This window comes from Callionymus lyra, chromosome 18, assembly GCF_982586985.1.
Source record: "Callionymus lyra chromosome 18, fCalLyr1.hap1.1, whole genome shotgun sequence".
Lineage (NCBI taxonomy): Eukaryota > Metazoa > Chordata > Actinopteri > Syngnathiformes > Callionymidae > Callionymus > Callionymus lyra.
In genome coordinates, this window is record NC_141835.1 from 7,982,961 (window position 1) to 7,999,943 (window position 16,983).

The 16,983-nt window shown below is 38.4% G+C and overlaps 1 protein-coding gene and 4 non-coding genes across 7 annotated transcripts in view; 1 reads left to right on the top strand and 4 right to left on the bottom strand.

Moving 5' to 3' along the window:
• arhgef10 (Rho guanine nucleotide exchange factor 10) overlaps positions 1–16,983 on the bottom strand; it is a 62,072-nt gene that overhangs the window by 38,559 nt on the left and 6,530 nt on the right. Inside the window, exons 2-13 of one of the 3 annotated variants that reach the window (XM_087780584.1) lie at positions 15,549–15,646; positions 8,952–9,221; positions 7,079–7,414; positions 6,447–6,483; positions 5,429–5,517; positions 5,133–5,183; positions 2,764–2,951; positions 2,442–2,558; positions 1,467–1,578; positions 1,276–1,388; positions 1,132–1,209; positions 877–1,056 (exon numbers count right to left, since the gene is read on the bottom strand). In XM_087780584.1, the coding sequence (XP_087636710.1) occupies positions 877–1,056; positions 1,132–1,209; positions 1,276–1,388; positions 1,467–1,578; positions 2,442–2,558; positions 2,764–2,951; positions 5,133–5,183; positions 5,429–5,517; positions 6,447–6,483; positions 7,079–7,414; positions 8,952–9,221; positions 15,549–15,585 (1,608 nt within the window). In that variant the 5' untranslated portion in view covers positions 15,586–15,646. Of the gene's footprint in view, positions 1–876; positions 1,057–1,131; positions 1,210–1,275; positions 1,389–1,466; positions 1,579–2,441; positions 2,559–2,763; positions 2,952–5,132; positions 5,184–5,428; positions 5,518–6,446; positions 6,484–7,078; positions 7,418–8,951; positions 9,222–15,548; positions 15,647–16,983 lie in introns of all 3 variants that reach the window. The other 2 variants (XM_087780583.1, XM_087780585.1) reach the window with 2 other exon arrangements.
• Positions 14,707–14,780, bottom strand: trnai-aau (transfer RNA isoleucine (anticodon AAU)). Its single transcript has one exon. It is a non-coding gene; the product is annotated as a tRNA-Ile (tRNA).
• Positions 15,376–15,449, bottom strand: trnai-aau (transfer RNA isoleucine (anticodon AAU)). The gene has a single exon. It is a non-coding gene; the product is annotated as a tRNA-Ile (tRNA).
• Positions 16,387–16,460, bottom strand: trnai-aau (transfer RNA isoleucine (anticodon AAU)). Its single transcript has one exon. It is a non-coding gene; the product is annotated as a tRNA-Ile (tRNA).
• On the top strand, positions 16,757–16,830 carry trnai-aau (transfer RNA isoleucine (anticodon AAU)). Its single transcript has one exon. It is a non-coding gene; the product is annotated as a tRNA-Ile (tRNA).

A 16,983-nucleotide genomic window follows, 5' to 3' on the forward strand; every position in this document is an offset into this window, starting at 1 on the left:
AAACCTGTGAGAGTTCCGCGATGACTGAGGATGAGAGGATACAGTAGTCGACAGATTATTGCCAATACAAATATCCCATGGTAGAAGTCACAGGCAAAACAATTTTAGGCCATCTGTCCTTAAAAAATAAGTATTATTGCGATATTATCTTTTAAATCTTAGATGCTAAATTTAGAGTAACTATCAGCGTCTGTTCTATGTTAGCTAACAGGCTAACGTGCTATAAAGTTCCCTTTATCAAGTATATTTTTTTTAGTTTTTGAAAGTAACATAACTGGACGGGCCAGATTCTGCAAATATTTTAAGCTAATGTATTCAAAACACACTTTAACTTTAATAGTTCAGACTCATGTGTTGTCTACTGCATCATAATGTCTTGATTAGAGGAGCACTTCATATTTACTCATTATTTTCAAACTTTTTGGAGAGGTTATTGTTCTGGTTGTCAGTTCTATTTTATTTAAAGGGTCTTATCATAACAAAGTTATCTCAAGACACTTTTCCAGTTTAGGTAAGACCGTCCAGCATAACATTAAAAAGAACATTGACTCTTAATATTATCTTGCATGGGTTTAATCCACTTTCCTTCCAGAGTCCAAACATATTTTGCAAGTAAGTAAGTAATTTTTATTTATATAGCGCTTTTCCAGACCAGGGTCACAAAGCGCATAAACAATCAAAACAATACTCAATAAAGTATATACTTCAAGATAAAACTGATAACACAACAGGAGTTCCAGAAAATCAAGGAAAAGCCTGAACAAATAAAAACGTCTTAAGATGTTTCTTGAAGGAGTCAGTAGATCCATCAAGCGCAAAGAGAGAGGAAGATCATTCCATGAAGCACTGGGATGTCGAGAACACAAAGACACTCACTGAGGCCACGAAGACGTCTCCGATCATCTCCAGGCCGTCCCACTCGGACACGCGGCTGGCGAGGGCGATCTGGAACAGGAAGTGGCTCTGCAGGATCTCACGCACTCGATAGAAGGTCATCTTCAGTTTCCTGTCGCTCAGCAGCCGCGGTTCCATCTGCGACAGCGGCTTTTCGTAATGCTGGGGGTGAAGAAGAAGATGACCAGAGATTTAGAAACAGCTCAAGCGGGGTTCTGGTGCGACCGCTGCACACACCTCTAATATTCTCTTCAGAGCATCGAGGTAGTTCTTCTCGCTCTCCAGGATGGATCCTAAAATGCATCGCCTCACCAGCTGCGGAATAAGGGAATGTTCATTTTAAACTATTTTAAAAAATGAATGGATTTTTGTCTCTATTACCTGCTGTTGTGATAAATCTTCAGGTGCTGGACTCAGTAACGGCTCCACATTGAAACAGTCCACCTCGATAAAGACCTCAGACTCTTCGTCCTCATGAGAAGTCGACTTCCGCTCTGAGAGTCGCAGCAAAAAAGACCCAAAAATAAGCTGTTTAACTAATATATTGAACACTTTTTTTAAGCGATACAAACCGTTGCAGAAGGATTTCGTTTTAATGAACGATCGTCCTCGCTTCACAGCAGCTTTGGTCTTCTCCAGCCCGTCTTTGGTCCCGTCTTTCGCAGCCTTCACTAACTTCTGCACCTGAAGACACGGAATTACTTGTAAATGAAACTAGAATAAAGGAGAATATAAAGGAAACACCCAGCAAAACACCCAGCATAACAACCAGCGGCATTTTCTTAAGGCAGGTGTGAGTCGTTTAATTTCCTAGGGATCGACAAAATCAATCAGGACAGCTAGGGACCGTCAAACTATCAAACTCAGATGAAGCCTTAATGTAGGAAATAAAAAAAAGTCAGTGATAAAGAATCACATTTTTTAAATAGTAAAAAAGTATACAAAAAAGTGATCATACATTTTTACATACAAACATTTTTAATATATAATAATGTATTATTAAATATAATATAAATACAATACATATGTTAAGAATGTATCTTGAAGTATTTGGGTAAATCAAATTAAAGTGATAAATAACTGACGTTTATTTTAAGGGGTTAATTCTCACTCATTTAGCAAGTTAGCTTCGCAAAGCTAATTCAATTAAAAAAAACCAATCAAACTAAAATTACCAAAATATTTAAGCAAAATAAAATAGTAGCAGAGCTTTTCGTTAGCTGTCAAAAACTACTTGTCTAACCACAATATCTCTAGAGCTTCAGGCATCAGGTAAACATTATGACCACCTTTCTAATATAACACGAAAAAAGCAGGATCTAAGGTGGTCATAATGATATGGTTCAACCTCTACACAAGACTGGAGCATGCAGACGAACAACGACGAACATCGAACCACCACCGGTGAAACCATCACCACAGGTCATTGGCGTTAGTGCAGGATGAGAGTCAGAAACTACACTGGGGGGGGGGAAGCAAGGGATTCGGGACTACTTGGTCTAGAGAGGGGCCGACGTGGCGAGCCGCCCCCACCCGAGGCAGTTTACCTTCTGCTCGTGTTTCTGTTTGAGCTGCTGCAGCTCTACCGTGCCCACCGTGTTGGCCATTAGACCTTTGACCTTTCTCTCATAGTGTTCTTTCAAGCGTGTCAGATCTTGAGAGAGCTGAACAGAAGCAAACATGTATGAGTGGTTATCCTTCTGCTACCACAAATCCCAGTTTTTACTCAAAAAAACTAAAAAAAACTGACCCACTTAACCAGGAGAAGAAGTCATAATCACAATTTTGATCAATAAAACCCTAAATACGTCGTGGAATTCATTCTTATGAAAGGTTTTTTCAGGTGATATTTAATTAAAAAAAACTCACTTGGGTCTTGGTCTGGGATGGGTTTCCTCTCATGAAGGCGTGAGGGAGTCCGTTCTCGGGGTTCCCCTCTCCGTCGCTGGCCTCGTCGTAGCTCTCGAACTCGCTGGAGCTCCAGCCGTTGTCCAGGGAGCTGTGGCGGCCGCCCTCCTCGCCCAGCTCCACGTCGTCGTAGATCATCTCGTCCGGTTCTGTCGTCCAGGACAACATGTATCTCTTTCATTTTTTTTTAAGCATTTGAAATGTTGTGGCTAACAATTCGCACACACAACTCACACTATAAGGGCAGATAATGCGTTATTGGTTATTGCTCCTGATGATAAGGTTCCAGGGTTGAGTCAGTACTTGGGTGACTTAGGTCAGTCTGTCAAACTGAGCCTGAGAAACCTGGGTGTTGTATTTGATAAAGACATGTCTCTTGTTCAACACTACAGAAAACTGACCAGAAACTGTTTCCTTCAACTGAGAAAAATCTCTAAACTTAGGAAAATGTTGTCCGGATGATCATCTGGAGCTTATAATCCATGCGTTTGTTTCTTCTCGTCTGGACTATTGTAACAGTTTGTTTTCATTTAATTTAACAAGAAGGATCGTCTCGCCTGCAGTTGATACAAAACTCTGCAGCGAGAATTCTGAGCCGCTCAAGTAGAAGAACTCACATTTCTCCGATCCTTAAAACTCTTCACTGGCTTCCAGTTTCTTTCAGGATCAACTTTAAAATTCTGGTTCTTACTTTCAGATCTATTCATGGTCAGACTCCTCCTTCCATCACTGATCTGATCCAGCCTTACACCCCAGCTTGGGCTCTGAGGTCTGTGGATCAGAATCTACTTATAGTTCCTGAACACGATTCAGGACCAGAGAAGAGAAATCCTTCCAGACTGTTGCTCCTGAGCTTTGGAATGATCTTCCTCTCTCTCTGTGTTTGATGATCTACTGACTCCTTCAAGAAACATCTTAAGACGTTTTTATTTATTCAGGCTTTTCCTTGATTTCCTGGAACTCCTGTTGTGTTATCAGTTTTATCTTGATCTTTAAAGTATATACTTTATTGAATATTGTTTTGATTGTTTAAGCGCTTTGTGACCCTGGTCTGGAAAAGCGCTATACAAATAAAAATTACTTACTTACTTACTTACTTACTTATAGCAAAAGTACATTTTTGATTTTCTGAGACTCCTGTGTTGTTTTCGGTGTTATCTTGACTCCATAAGTATATATTTTATTTGGGTATTGTTTTGATTGTTTAATTAGTTTGTGACCATGGTCTGAAAAGCGCTCTATAAATATAAATTACTTACTTACATTTAAAAGAACTAAGTAGGAACATTAATATAATAAAACACTAAATAAATTCAGTTTATTTAATAAAATAGTACAGATTAAAAGACAGTAAAAACCCATTTGTTCAATCCACTTATAAGTTAAAAGGGTGACAACACATGAGGCTATAAATGTGGGTTTTCGCCATATACAGTAAAAAAATCCTTCAAAAGGCTTGTGGATCCAGATGGTGTAGTGGAATTACGCCACATGAACTAATCATCTTCTCATGTCACCTCGTCTCACTACAGATATGTCCTTGAAAATGTAATTAAAATACATTTATTCACTCTGATTTAAAGACCCTGAGAGTTTAGATCATAATAAAAAGATTGAATGATTGGATTTTAAAGAAGCAATAATAATTGTTGTTTTAACAATAGTTATTAATCATATATGACTGACATTGATGGGTTGATGAGGTTTCATGATGCAGAGTCAACAAATTCATAATCGATCACTTTTAAACAGTTATACGAGAGCGCCACCTACTGAGCTAAAAAACTCCATTATATCCATTTAAAAAAAAGACATTGTATCATGAAACCTCATCAATTCAATACACATGAATATATTGACAAAATTGTAAAATTGAGATTTTAAATGAAGAAATAACACAAACTGAAAGTGAAAGTGAGAGTTTACTTCTTTCTTTTCAAATTTAGGGGTTCACCAAAATGTCATAATCATCTTTCCTCTTTCATTATGACCCAGAGCAATTCATCCCTCCATCATCTCACCTTAATAGTTTCATTGATTGAGATGGAAAAATTGCGACACAATAAATCTTCTGGCTACTACAAACTGCAACAAAAATTAATGCAGAATTGTTGATTTTTACAAAACTAGGAAAAACCCATCAACCTCATGAACATCTTCTCCTCTCAACTAGTTATTTTCTGTTAACATTTTAAATCAAAAATATACATTTCCCTCTTTCAAACTTCCTTCAAGCTTCCTCTAGTATTGTGCGCAGCATGGAGGTCTCTCTTTGTCGTCTACCATCGAAACTGCAGCTTTTCACACAAAAAGTAAAAAAAACCTCTTACCTGTATTTGAGTCCGAGTTTTCTCTGGGGACGTCATCGTAAATGACGTCATCTGGATGTGAACGAAAAGAAGAAAAATAAGATCTAATCTCACATAAAGTTGACCGAAGCATTGGGAATGACAAAAAAAGAGAGAAATCACAGAGTGTCCACCAGGGTCTGCTTCCTCAAAAGAAAAAGGAAGGAAATCCAGGGAAATAAATGACCGAAAAGTAGAACAATGATTGCAACATGAGGTCAGACAATGTGGGCGTCGATGTGTTCGCACAATACAAATCTAACAAATCGGTTTCTTACTTTCCATCCAGGCGGTGTTTGCAGGGTCCGCGGCCCACTTTGCCAAAGCGTCCTCTTCTATTATAGGAGGATATTCTTCGCTGAAAACACTGACCACGGAGAAACACGACATTGATGTTAAACATTTTAAACTCAACTTGATGAGGATTTTAGTCAAAAACAATGAAAAAAGTGGGACCCCATGAACTAACCAGACAGAAAAGCCACTCATATGTTGGTGCCTTATTTAGGTTTTGATGTCATTTACCATTCTGACTTTGACGGTGATTTACACTCTCACTATACTTTAATATTTTTTTCAAAGCCCCTCATGCACGCCATTGCACCACAAATTATGCCCCAAAATGCAGACACAGAACGCAGTTCAAACTTATTGTTACTTCTGTTACACAGATTTACCGTCACCAGTTTCAGATAAAACACGAACAATAGTAATAATTATTAACTCGGGAAGCACTGTGACAATGCATACCTCCACCAAGGAGCCTATTTGACATGAAATATTTAGTCAAATAAATAAAACAAATTCATTACAGGATGTACAAAATGTATTTGCTTGAAAAAAATAATAATAATAAAAAAAAACTGTACTATAGTATGTGTTCTTAACCGACTAACAGGCTTACAAAGCAAATGTAAAACAATGTTGATTTTTGCGATATTATGTGAATCTTTCATACAAATGTGTTTGTGGTATCCCTTGTGTTGCTTTTGGGTAGAGGTAAACGACCTCCAGCACTGCATATGTATTTATAGAAGCCAGGGAGGCTGTTGACCTCGACCCAGAAGCAACGCAAGGGATACCACAAACACATTTGTATGAAAGATTCACATAATATCGCAAAATTAATTTGATTTCGGGTCACATTAACCCTGAAATAACACAAGTGTCAATTGAACATTTAATATTGCTTTTTTTCCTCTCCTAAATTTAATTGAGGAATTTAATTGAGTTTGAGTTGAACAGAGGTCGTACTTTTATTGCAGAAAAAACATAAATATACATGTTTATTCTCACCTGTCAGCGGATGTGTTTCCAGTTCCGACTACGGTTACTATAAGAAGAGAAAAAAACATGTTGTGAATTAAACCAGGTCAGTATATATAAATATATATATAAACGTTTTAAAACTTAAATCTATTTTCTGCTTTACAGACAAAACAGTGCATACAGGCGTTACACATCTCTACTGCCCTCTTGTGGATTGTCTATGTGGCAAAGTTATTTTTATACTCGGAATATAAAGATTTGCTCTTGAAATATTGTAACTAAAAATCCCACTTTGCCTTTAAATAACTACATTATTAAAAGTTTAATCTCAATCTTTGACTGTGTCGTTGGATATGAAGGGATGAGCTAAAGAGTGAGGTCAGGTTTAAATGTCTGCTGTGACCTTTGCGAGATAATAACAGTGTATCAGATTCTGCAGTCGGCCGGACCACAGCCCGGAGCTGCTAGCTCAAGGAAACCGGAAAGTCTTCACAGCCAGCACAGGGCTTTGGGAAGAGCTAAATTTAGTCCCTATTTCCTTGTGGTGAGCAGAAAACAGATGTGAACGAGTGTCTGTCAAAGGAATCTACTCAACTTAAGAGCGTGAATGTAGAATAAATGTTTAAAAAAAAAGGGTTGTGATATTGACTTTATTTTACCTTCCTCATCCATGGATAAGTGTCGGATGATGACGGGCGTGGTGTACGTCGGGGTGATGAGGGGCACGCCAGACGGGGTGGCGTATCCGCATGGCACCGGCACAGAGTAGCCCGAAGTGAGGCCGGGGGAGCGTGGCGGGGCGTCCTGTGGCTCTTCTTCTGCGGTCACAGAGTCAGGGAGGGAGGCGGTGGAGGGTCTGTACTGCTGCTCCAGCTCCTCCAGCTTCAGGGGCGAGATGTCGATCACGGAGTAGGGGCTGACTTTTGTGTTCTGGGAGGGGGTCGCGGATGTTGTTTCCGGAGAATGTGTCCCGGTTTCATTCGGAGATTCGGCAGCTGCTGTGACGAAAGAAAAAACAAAATGAATTACTTTATAATTAAATGTACTCATTTCATTCTCTTGAATCATCAAAACCCAACTCAATGTTTGTTTTAAATTAAAATATACAATTAAAATGACAGTGTTTTACTAGATATATTAAACATGAAGACTTTGCATAACATTTTTATTTATATAAAAAAAAAAATTTTGTATGTAAATTCCTTTTTTCTTTATTTAAAATGAGTATGCAAATATTTACACAATTTGTTTAATTTTGTCTTACAATTAAACCCGCTAGATGGCAGCATTTTTATTTTTATTTTTTTGTCATTTTATCCCCTCGTTTTTTTGGCTACTTTTTCTTGTTGCCCCTCGTCGGCTTCAATTATTTCATGGTGGGCTGAGAAAGTGGACTCCATGTTATTTATCCCCCTCTAGTGGTCGTTTTTGGTTCTGTGCTTGTATTAATTAAATTATAATTGTATTTAATTCTACCTTGGCTTGTGTGACTTTGTTACCGTCCGCCTCTGGGTCACCTGGTTCTTAAATTATTGACAAACTTCATATATAAAAGCATAATAATAAAGTTCTCATTGTTGTTGATTCAGCCATTCTTGTTTTTACATGTTTTTATTGTCTTTTGTCCAGGACTTTGTCATTCTTGATTACTATGTCTTTCCCGACGTGTGTTTTATAGATCTGCGGGTGTGAGTTAGGAACCAGCCTTTAGCTTAGTTGTGACTTTTTAGAGGCTTATTTTAGTGTTTGTTGTGGCTTCATTTCCCTTTTTTTTTTTTTTACATTTAACCCTTGTGTTGCATCTGGGTCAAAGTGAACCACCTCCATCACTGCATATGTATTTATGGAAACCAGGGAGGTCGCTCACCTTGACCCCGAGACAAAACAATGGATACCACAAACACATTTGTTTCCAGGCCTTTGGGTCACCTTGACCCTGAGTTAACACAAGAGTTAAACAATAAAAAACATGTTATTTTTTTATCATTTAATTAAATATTATAAACTATGTATTAGAAAATGTATTTATTATCTATAAATACAATAAAATATAACATTTATATTAATAAAATAAAGCTTTTATACTTTATTGTTTTATTAAAGGGTGTTTTCATTCAGAATAATTACTCTCCACACCTTTTTTATTCCAAACAGCTGCCTCAGTAATGCGTAACTTTTATGTTTTTCTTTAAGTGTCGCTTCAAAGATTGGAATAGATTATTGCCGCAACAAAATCGTTGGTGATAAAACTATCTAGACACCAGGCTGCCACAAATACATGATTATAGAGACATTATTGTTGATCATTTTAGGAAAATTTAACATAAAAATGAGAAGAAATGTTCAAGAATACTAATTTACACTCTTGTGTAATACAGATCAGATCATTGATCAGTTTTTTTGTACAAACTGTGTCACATAAAGTCAAATATTTTCCCTTCTCTTTGGAATAAATCCTCACAAGAACGCCGTTAGCTCGACAAGTTAACACCTGGAAACAACAATCAGATGTCAACACCTGAGGCTACAAACCTGTTCTCCCTGTCGGCACGTCCTCTTCGAGAGGAGGGGGAGGTAACTCCATCTCCTCCCCCTCTTGACCTGTTGTCCCGGGCGTGCTTTTGGTCTCCTCGGTATCTACTCCGCTGATATGTTCCCCGTTATCTTTGCAGATGGGCGAGCAGGGGGCCGGGGGAGTCGGGGGAGGGTGGTCCGCCTGTGGGGCGTCATCGATGTCGCTGTCTTCGAAGTCGAAGGCCTCGCCCTCGTCTTCGTCGTCGAGCTCAGCGTCGTCCGCCAACACTGGAAAGACGCAAGATTTGATTCAGTTAAATATTAGAATAACTCCTTTTAATAAATATCATGGCGACTAAAAAATCACTTTATTTATCCTAAAGATGACCATTTTAATTTTTGTTTTAATATTTGAATTTAAAAAGTTGAACATGACTCAGAATGTTACAATTAAATATATAAATAAAACTCTTGGATATGTTTAGATGCAGAGAAAGTCCTTTCTTGTTGCTTTTATGATATATTTTGTATCCCCATCAATTAATATATATCAATAAAATCACTAAATGTGTGACACTTTGAATTAAGTATATTAGAAGAATATAATTTTTGCTAAATATCTATACAAAATAGTTGAACATGACACAAAATATGACTACCTCACATTAGCATGTAGCTTACATAAGCATATAGCTTACATTAGCATGTATCTTACATAAGCATATAGCTTACATTAGCATGTATCTTACATTAGAATTCAGCTTACGTTAGAATGTAGCTTACATTAAAATGTTTATTACATTAGCATATAGCTTAAATTAGCACATATCTTACTAAACATGCGTCTTACATTAGCATGTATCTTACATAAGCATATAGCTTACATTAGCATGTATCTTACATTAGAATCCAGCTTACGTTAGAATGTAGCTTACATTAAAATGTTTATTACATTAGCATATAGCTTAAATTAGCACGTATCTTACTAAACATGCGTCTTACATTAGCATGTATCTTACATAAGCATGTAGCTTAAATTTACATGAATATTTTGTGTCTCGACATTTTAAGCATATATTTTATTGGGTATTGTTATTATTGTTTAGGCGCTTTGTGATCCTGGTCTAGAAAATACTCTCACATTAACATGTATCTTACTTAACATGTGGCTAACATTAGCATGTAGCTTACATTAGCATATAGCTCACATTAGCATGTATCTTACTAAACATGTGGCTAACATTAGCATGTAGCTTATATAAGCATGTATCTTACATTAGCATGTATCTCACATTAGCATGTAGCTTACATAAAAATGTGCCTCACACAAGTATGTGTCTAATATTAGCATGTTGCTTACATTAGCATGTATTCAACATTAGCATGTAGCTGCATGTGCATCACAAAGTATAGATAGATATTTTTATGCAATGTTTTAAAATTGCCTGCATGTGTAATGCTTTGCCACTATTTTGGGGTCAAACACTGTGCATGACGTGCTCGGAGTTCTCAAAATAAACAACACTAGAAATAGAATAACGATACTTCCTCTGACTGGATATTTTGTCTGCGTGTTTGCTTTTACACCGCATCCAGTTCCTATCAACCACGTCACTTTTGTCAGGGAAACTTTTTTTTTGCCAAATGTTTTATCTGTATTCTTGGATGTTGCATGTAGGTTACACTGTACACATCTTCGCCAAGTTCAAGATTTCACAGGAATTAGACGGAAGAAGAAAATGTTCTCTTATCCGAACTGCTCGGTGAATAGACCCCTCCATCAAATTGACATATCATCCTACTTCTGACACCCTTTCGAGAGACAAAACAGTGAAAATGTGAGACCCTTTAAGACAAATCAAAGCAGGAGGCTAGTTAAACAGACTGCAAACTAACTCTTAAAAAGTAATAAAAACCTCCATAATCTCCACTTGATTCAAATAAAACTACTTCAGAGTTGTGGATGCGAGCTGGGTGGCGGCTCCGGTCCTTACGGGGCTGTGAAGTTCCAACCGAGTCACAAACAAACTTATAATTAAGGGTGGGGTCTTCTGCCGCGGTGTGTTTTCTTAAGGCTTCCGACTAAAAACGGCACCTCGGCTGCTCAACATTCAAACCACCCCAAAAAAAAAAGAAGCATCTGAGCAGACGTACAGTTCAAAGGCGTCCCTCGGCAGCAAGAGAGGATGAGAAGCAGAAATGTTTTCTTGCAAGTTTCCACACTAGAATTAGATCAGTGGGGAAAACATGGACCCACTTCACTTAATCAAGTTGTTTTTTATGAATAATTTCAGATCTCATGAATATAAGAGAACTTTTTAATATTAACACCAGCGTCTGACACACTGTTCATCAGTTATTAACCAGAATATTCTTTCCATACCATGGATTCTTTAAGAGAACCTTCATCAGTTGTCACAGCTTTAATGTGTTACATTAGAATTTAAAGCATTTGACTAATATCCTGAAAGTGTTCCCAAAGAAAACACAAGAGACTGTGGCTAAGAATGTCCCTTCACTCTGGAAATCGGAGCCGACTGCTTTCATTCTATTTGACTCCTAACTTGAGGTTTCCACGCTTTTCAGTAGTGGCGAAATAATCTTAGCTAAATAATGCATTGAAAATTAGATTATCTTTTTTATTTGAACTAAATTTAAAACTTCAAGGTCTATATTGAGAGACTGTAAGTCTGTAAGTCTCTCAATATAGACCTTGAAGTTTTAATTTTTAACCTTGATTTATGGCCATTATTAGGAAAAAAAAATTAAACAAGTAAAGTAAAATCTAAAAAAAAAAAAGGTAATACAAAAAAAGGAAACTTTATTCAAAATTAAATATGTACATTACTCTTTTTTATATGAATAATAAATAACCTGTATGGATTTTCTTTTATGGGTGGGCTTTGAAATTATATTTTATTTTCCTACCCTAGTTCTTTTATGAATAACAGTTAAATAAAGTGTGTTAAAAATAAAATGATTCGATTATATATTTATATATACAATCAACATGCAAATATTCCCTGCGTTCATTTTTGTGTTGCAATTAATCCTCCCACTTCTAGATGGCAGCGGTCCTCCACAACTGGAGGAAGAATGGAATCTTGTGAGATACCGGCGATGACTGAGGACGAGAGGATATAGTTGACTACAGCAGCTGATATGTTTGGACGTATTTTGGTTTAAAATGTGCCTGTTCATATAAGCTTGGATACACAAGGGAACAGTTATCAAATATAATATTAAGTGATCGTCTTTATAACAAATATATTTTTGGAAGGTTCACAGCCAATTAACGTAATTTAATTCCAAAAGCAAAATATGATATTCAACCATATTGAAATAAATATATTCACTACATTTTAATTTTTATAATAAATAAAAAGCCTTACACCAATAACATTTTGATTATTCTATTATGGATATTCTCAACGTAAAATATTCCTACAAGTGATGCCTTCAGGGCCAAGAACTAAAGTCAACCTCCCACCAGCTACAATACAAAGCTTTGAAGTTCCCCCTCACAGCGGTGGACACGACTCGTAATCACTAGTTCAATTCCCTCAGGTCCTGACAGGTAACAGTTCCAACCCTGTAGTCTGGCCGTCAGACCGTGACTAACGCTCCGGGCCGACACTCTGACCTCTGTCCATCTGCACCACAACGTAAATGCTTTAGAGGTGCAAAGATCAAACCAGGGACACTTAGATGTTATCGCCTTTTTTTTCCACCTGTTTTGGAAAACGAAGGGAGAGAAACGCTCCCATAAAACCTATGGACCATAAATTCTTAAAGAAACGTAGTTGTGACTGAATAAGTAATCGTGCCTATACTTTCACATTTGGCAAAACTACGACACATATTTTAATTTAGATATCATGGTATTCTACTGCAGTGCTGAGTAGAGTTTAAATCCTGGAGTTCAAAGTTGAATTCAGTTGTAAAACAATTTGGGATTGTTTGATTTTACACGTTTCTTTTTGCTACATAACCTGTATTGATTTTATTTTTTATTGGGGTAGCATCTAAAAGTTAAGTCCTTTTCCGCTCAATTTTTTAGGACAATGTATTGGTAAGAACCTGGCGAAACGATACATATCACAAATACATGGGCAATGATACAATATAATGTGATATGTTGTGATACTGTAGGAACAAGTATATATTTAGTAGTATTGTCGAGTACTTGACTCTGGTGTGGCAGAATTTACAGACCACATGACTCTTGATGAAGTTGTGACTACTTTCATTTGTTTTGAAACCAAAATATATCCAAACATCAACTTTAAAAGCTGCTGGAGTCGACTGTATCCTCTCGTCCTCAGTCGTCGCCATGATGACTGCTGCCATCTAGCGGGTTTAATTGCAAGACAAAATTAAACCAACGCTGTAAGTATTTGTATATTCATTTTAAATAAAGAAAAAAGGAATTTAATTATTTGACTTTACATACAATTTAACTCCAGAAGGCGCTGTTTTATTTCTTTGCTAGGCGCAGTAGTATTACTCTGCGAGACCCCGTTGTATTACTCCTCAAGGCGCTGAAGTATTACTCCAAATAAATGTCAGTAATGCTTTCATTGGGTGTTTATTGGTCGATACTAATACAACTATCCCTGGGTCAAGTCAGTCATATGTCACTACAAAACCACACTTAATTCTTGTGTTATCTCAGGGTCAAGGTGACCCATAGGCTGACAGCGCCTCTTATAATCCGTTTAAGTCACAGCGCTTAATTAATACTCCACGAATAGCCGTAGTATAACTCTGCAAGGCGTCATGATATTTATCGGCGAGACATCGCAGTATTACTCCTCAAGCTGCTGAAATATTACTCCACGAGTAGCCGTAGTATAAGTCTGCAAGGCGTCATGATATTTATCAGCGAGACATCGCAGTATTACTCCCCAAGGTGCTGAATTATTACTTCACGAATAGCCGTAGTATAACTCTGCAAGGCGTCATGATATTTATCAGCGAGACATCGCAGTCTTACTCCTCAAGGAACTGAATTATTACTCCACGAATAGCAATAGTATAACTATGCAAGGCGTCATGATATTTATCGGCGAGACATCGCAGTATTACTCCTCAAAGGTGCTGAATTATTACTCCACGAATAGCCATAGTATAACTCTGCAAGGCGTCATGATATTTATCAGCGAGACACAGCAGTATTATTCCTCAAGGCACTGAATTATTACTCCACAAGTAGCCGTAGTATAACACTGCAAGGCGTCATGATATTTATCAGCGAGACATCGCAGTATTACTCCTCAAGCTGCTGAAATATTACTCCACGAGTAGCCGTAGACTCTGCAAGGCATCATGATATTTGTTAGTGAGGAATTGCAGTATTACTCCTCAAGGCGCTGAATTATTACTCCAGGAGTAGCCGTAGTATAAGTCTGCAAGGCATCATGATATTTTCAGCAAGAAATCGCAGTATTATTCCTCAAGGCACTGAATTATTACTCCACGAGTAGCCGTAGTATAACTCTGCAAGGCATCATGATATTTGTTAGTGAGGAATTGCAGTATTACTCATCAAGGCGCTGAATTATTACTCCAGGAGTAGCCGTAGTATAACTCTGCAAGGCATCATGATATTTATCGGCGAGACATCGCAGTATTACTCCTCAAGGTGCTGAATTATTACTTCACGAATAGCCATAGTATTACTCTGCAAGGCATCATGATATTTCTCACCAAGGCGTCGTAGTATTACTCCAGCGCGCCATGAGTATGAAAATATCCATCCATGATAAAACAGTGGCCAGTACGGGGATCGAACCCGCGACCTTGGCGTTATTAGCACCACGCTCTAACCAACTGAGCTAACCGGCCTGACTCTTATATCTAATCTAGGAACCAAATCGAGTGCATCTTTACAGTCGGTCCACTCCAAGCTAGTGTTCAAACACTCAGCTCTTTTTTATTGCTTTCCAAACCTCGCTCCAACTCCACTGGACTAAAATGGAGCCGGCCAGATGAGGAGGCACCACGAGCAGCTCGATAAATACGTCTGCTCACGGGGTTAGATGAGGGCGTTCGAGAGTTGGCTGTGTTTTTTAGTCTGAAGCGTAATTAACCAAACTATTGACCTTTACTTAGCGGAGCAAGTACGAACATAAATCCACAGGCGGCCTGTTGAAACTTCTACGACTCTAATGTCGGATAGAAGAGTCATAGGTTGCTACCAAATATCATTTCTCCCAGAGTCCCTAGCGACTCAAACTGAGACACATTGTCAGGAATCCAGAGCGCCACAGCAACATTCCCTCCCGCTCGCATCTGCCCACACACTCCCGAGAAGCCGAGACAGGCAGAGGAATCTATCTTGTTTACTCCCACAATGCAACCTTCTGAACTCTTTAGGAAGTGATGGGGATTTGCGAACACGGGCCTTTTTAATAAACATGAAGCCAAACAAAAAAAACAGTGGCCAGTACGGGGATCGAACCCGCGACCTTGGCGTTATTAGCACCACGCTCTAACCAACTGAGCTAACCGGCCTGTTAAAGACCCCCCTAACTCCCCTTTCGCAATCTGGAACCTGAACCGGCGACTGTCAGACAGGAGGCAAGTTTGGGTCATAGATTTGTTTGACTTTACTTTCAGGAGGCGGGGGAGGGAAGTCTTCCACGTCCATGCTCGGCGATGGTGTCTTCAGGCGGCAGCATGCAGGGGATCAATTACTCCGTCACACATTCCTGGAGAGAGACACAAGTGTCATGAAGATGCCAGATACACAAGTTATTTGACCAGGGAAATGGACACGCCTGACCGGTGTTTGTCTTGGTGGTTTCTTATTGGCATTGTCACGCCTTTGCCAAACACTCTGCAGACCTCCACCAAGCAGCTCATTTACATGGATTGTTATTTTCCTAAGTTTAAAGTTCTTTATCCCCTTAAAAATTTCAAAAGATTGCAGAATTTGTTCCCCTTTGTAAATACTAAAAGGGTTAATTTTAGCATAAAGCCTGTGGTTCACCACTGACTCCACAATATAACACAAGAGACACTCCTTGATTTGTAAATCTAAGATACATGTTCCTACCCTTCATCAAATTCATACCAACTGGTTTTCCAATTACCTGTTGAGATTTCTTTGATAAGAAATGAATAGATTTGATTTTGAGCCAGATTTATAAACTCACAGAATACATTCACAAAATCTAAACTTCTCAAACCCATGGCCCGAGGGGCAACATCCTGGCCGCCAAGTCAAGTTTTACAGGATGGTTGGCTCAAGATTAAAGAACATTATTGTTCATTTCGATATCAAGGCACTGCAAAACCACACTGTGCTTATCCCTTGTGTTATCTCAGGGTCATGGTGACCCAAAGGCCCGAAAAACAAATATATTTTTGGTATCCCTGAGTCACTGTGTATGTATTAAGTAGGAAAAAATCCATCCATGATGGGGCTTAGATCGTCCACGTAAAATGGTGGCCAGTACGGGGATCGAACCCGCGACCTTGGCGTTATTAGCACCACGCTCTAACCAACTGAGATAACCGGCCTGACTACACTGGTTCATCCTGGTATCGAATTCACTGCCTAATCTACCGTGTTTTTAGGACTAAGGCGCACTTTAAATCCCTTAATTTTCACGCCTCTTCTAATCCTTTTAAACCATAGTATTACTCGTCAAGGGGCCGAATTATTACTCCGTGAGTAGCCGTAGTATGACTACGTTTACCTATAAACGTGCCAGTGATTATGCTAAGAGGAAGATTTTGAATTTGTTTGAAGCAAGAAAAGTAAAATGATTACTTTTCTTGACGCTATTCGGTACCAGGATGAACTAGCGTAGTCAGGCCGGTTAGCTCAGTTGGTTAGAGCGTGGTGCTAATAACGCCAAGGTCGCGGGTTCGATACCCGTACTGGCCACTATTTTTTATGTGGACGATCTAAGCCTTTCCTACTTAAAACATACGCAGTGACTCAGGGATACCTAAAGTATATTTGTTTTTCGGGCCTTTGGGTCACCATGACCCTGAGATAACACAAAGGTTAAGCACGATGACGGTTCTTGCTTCAAAC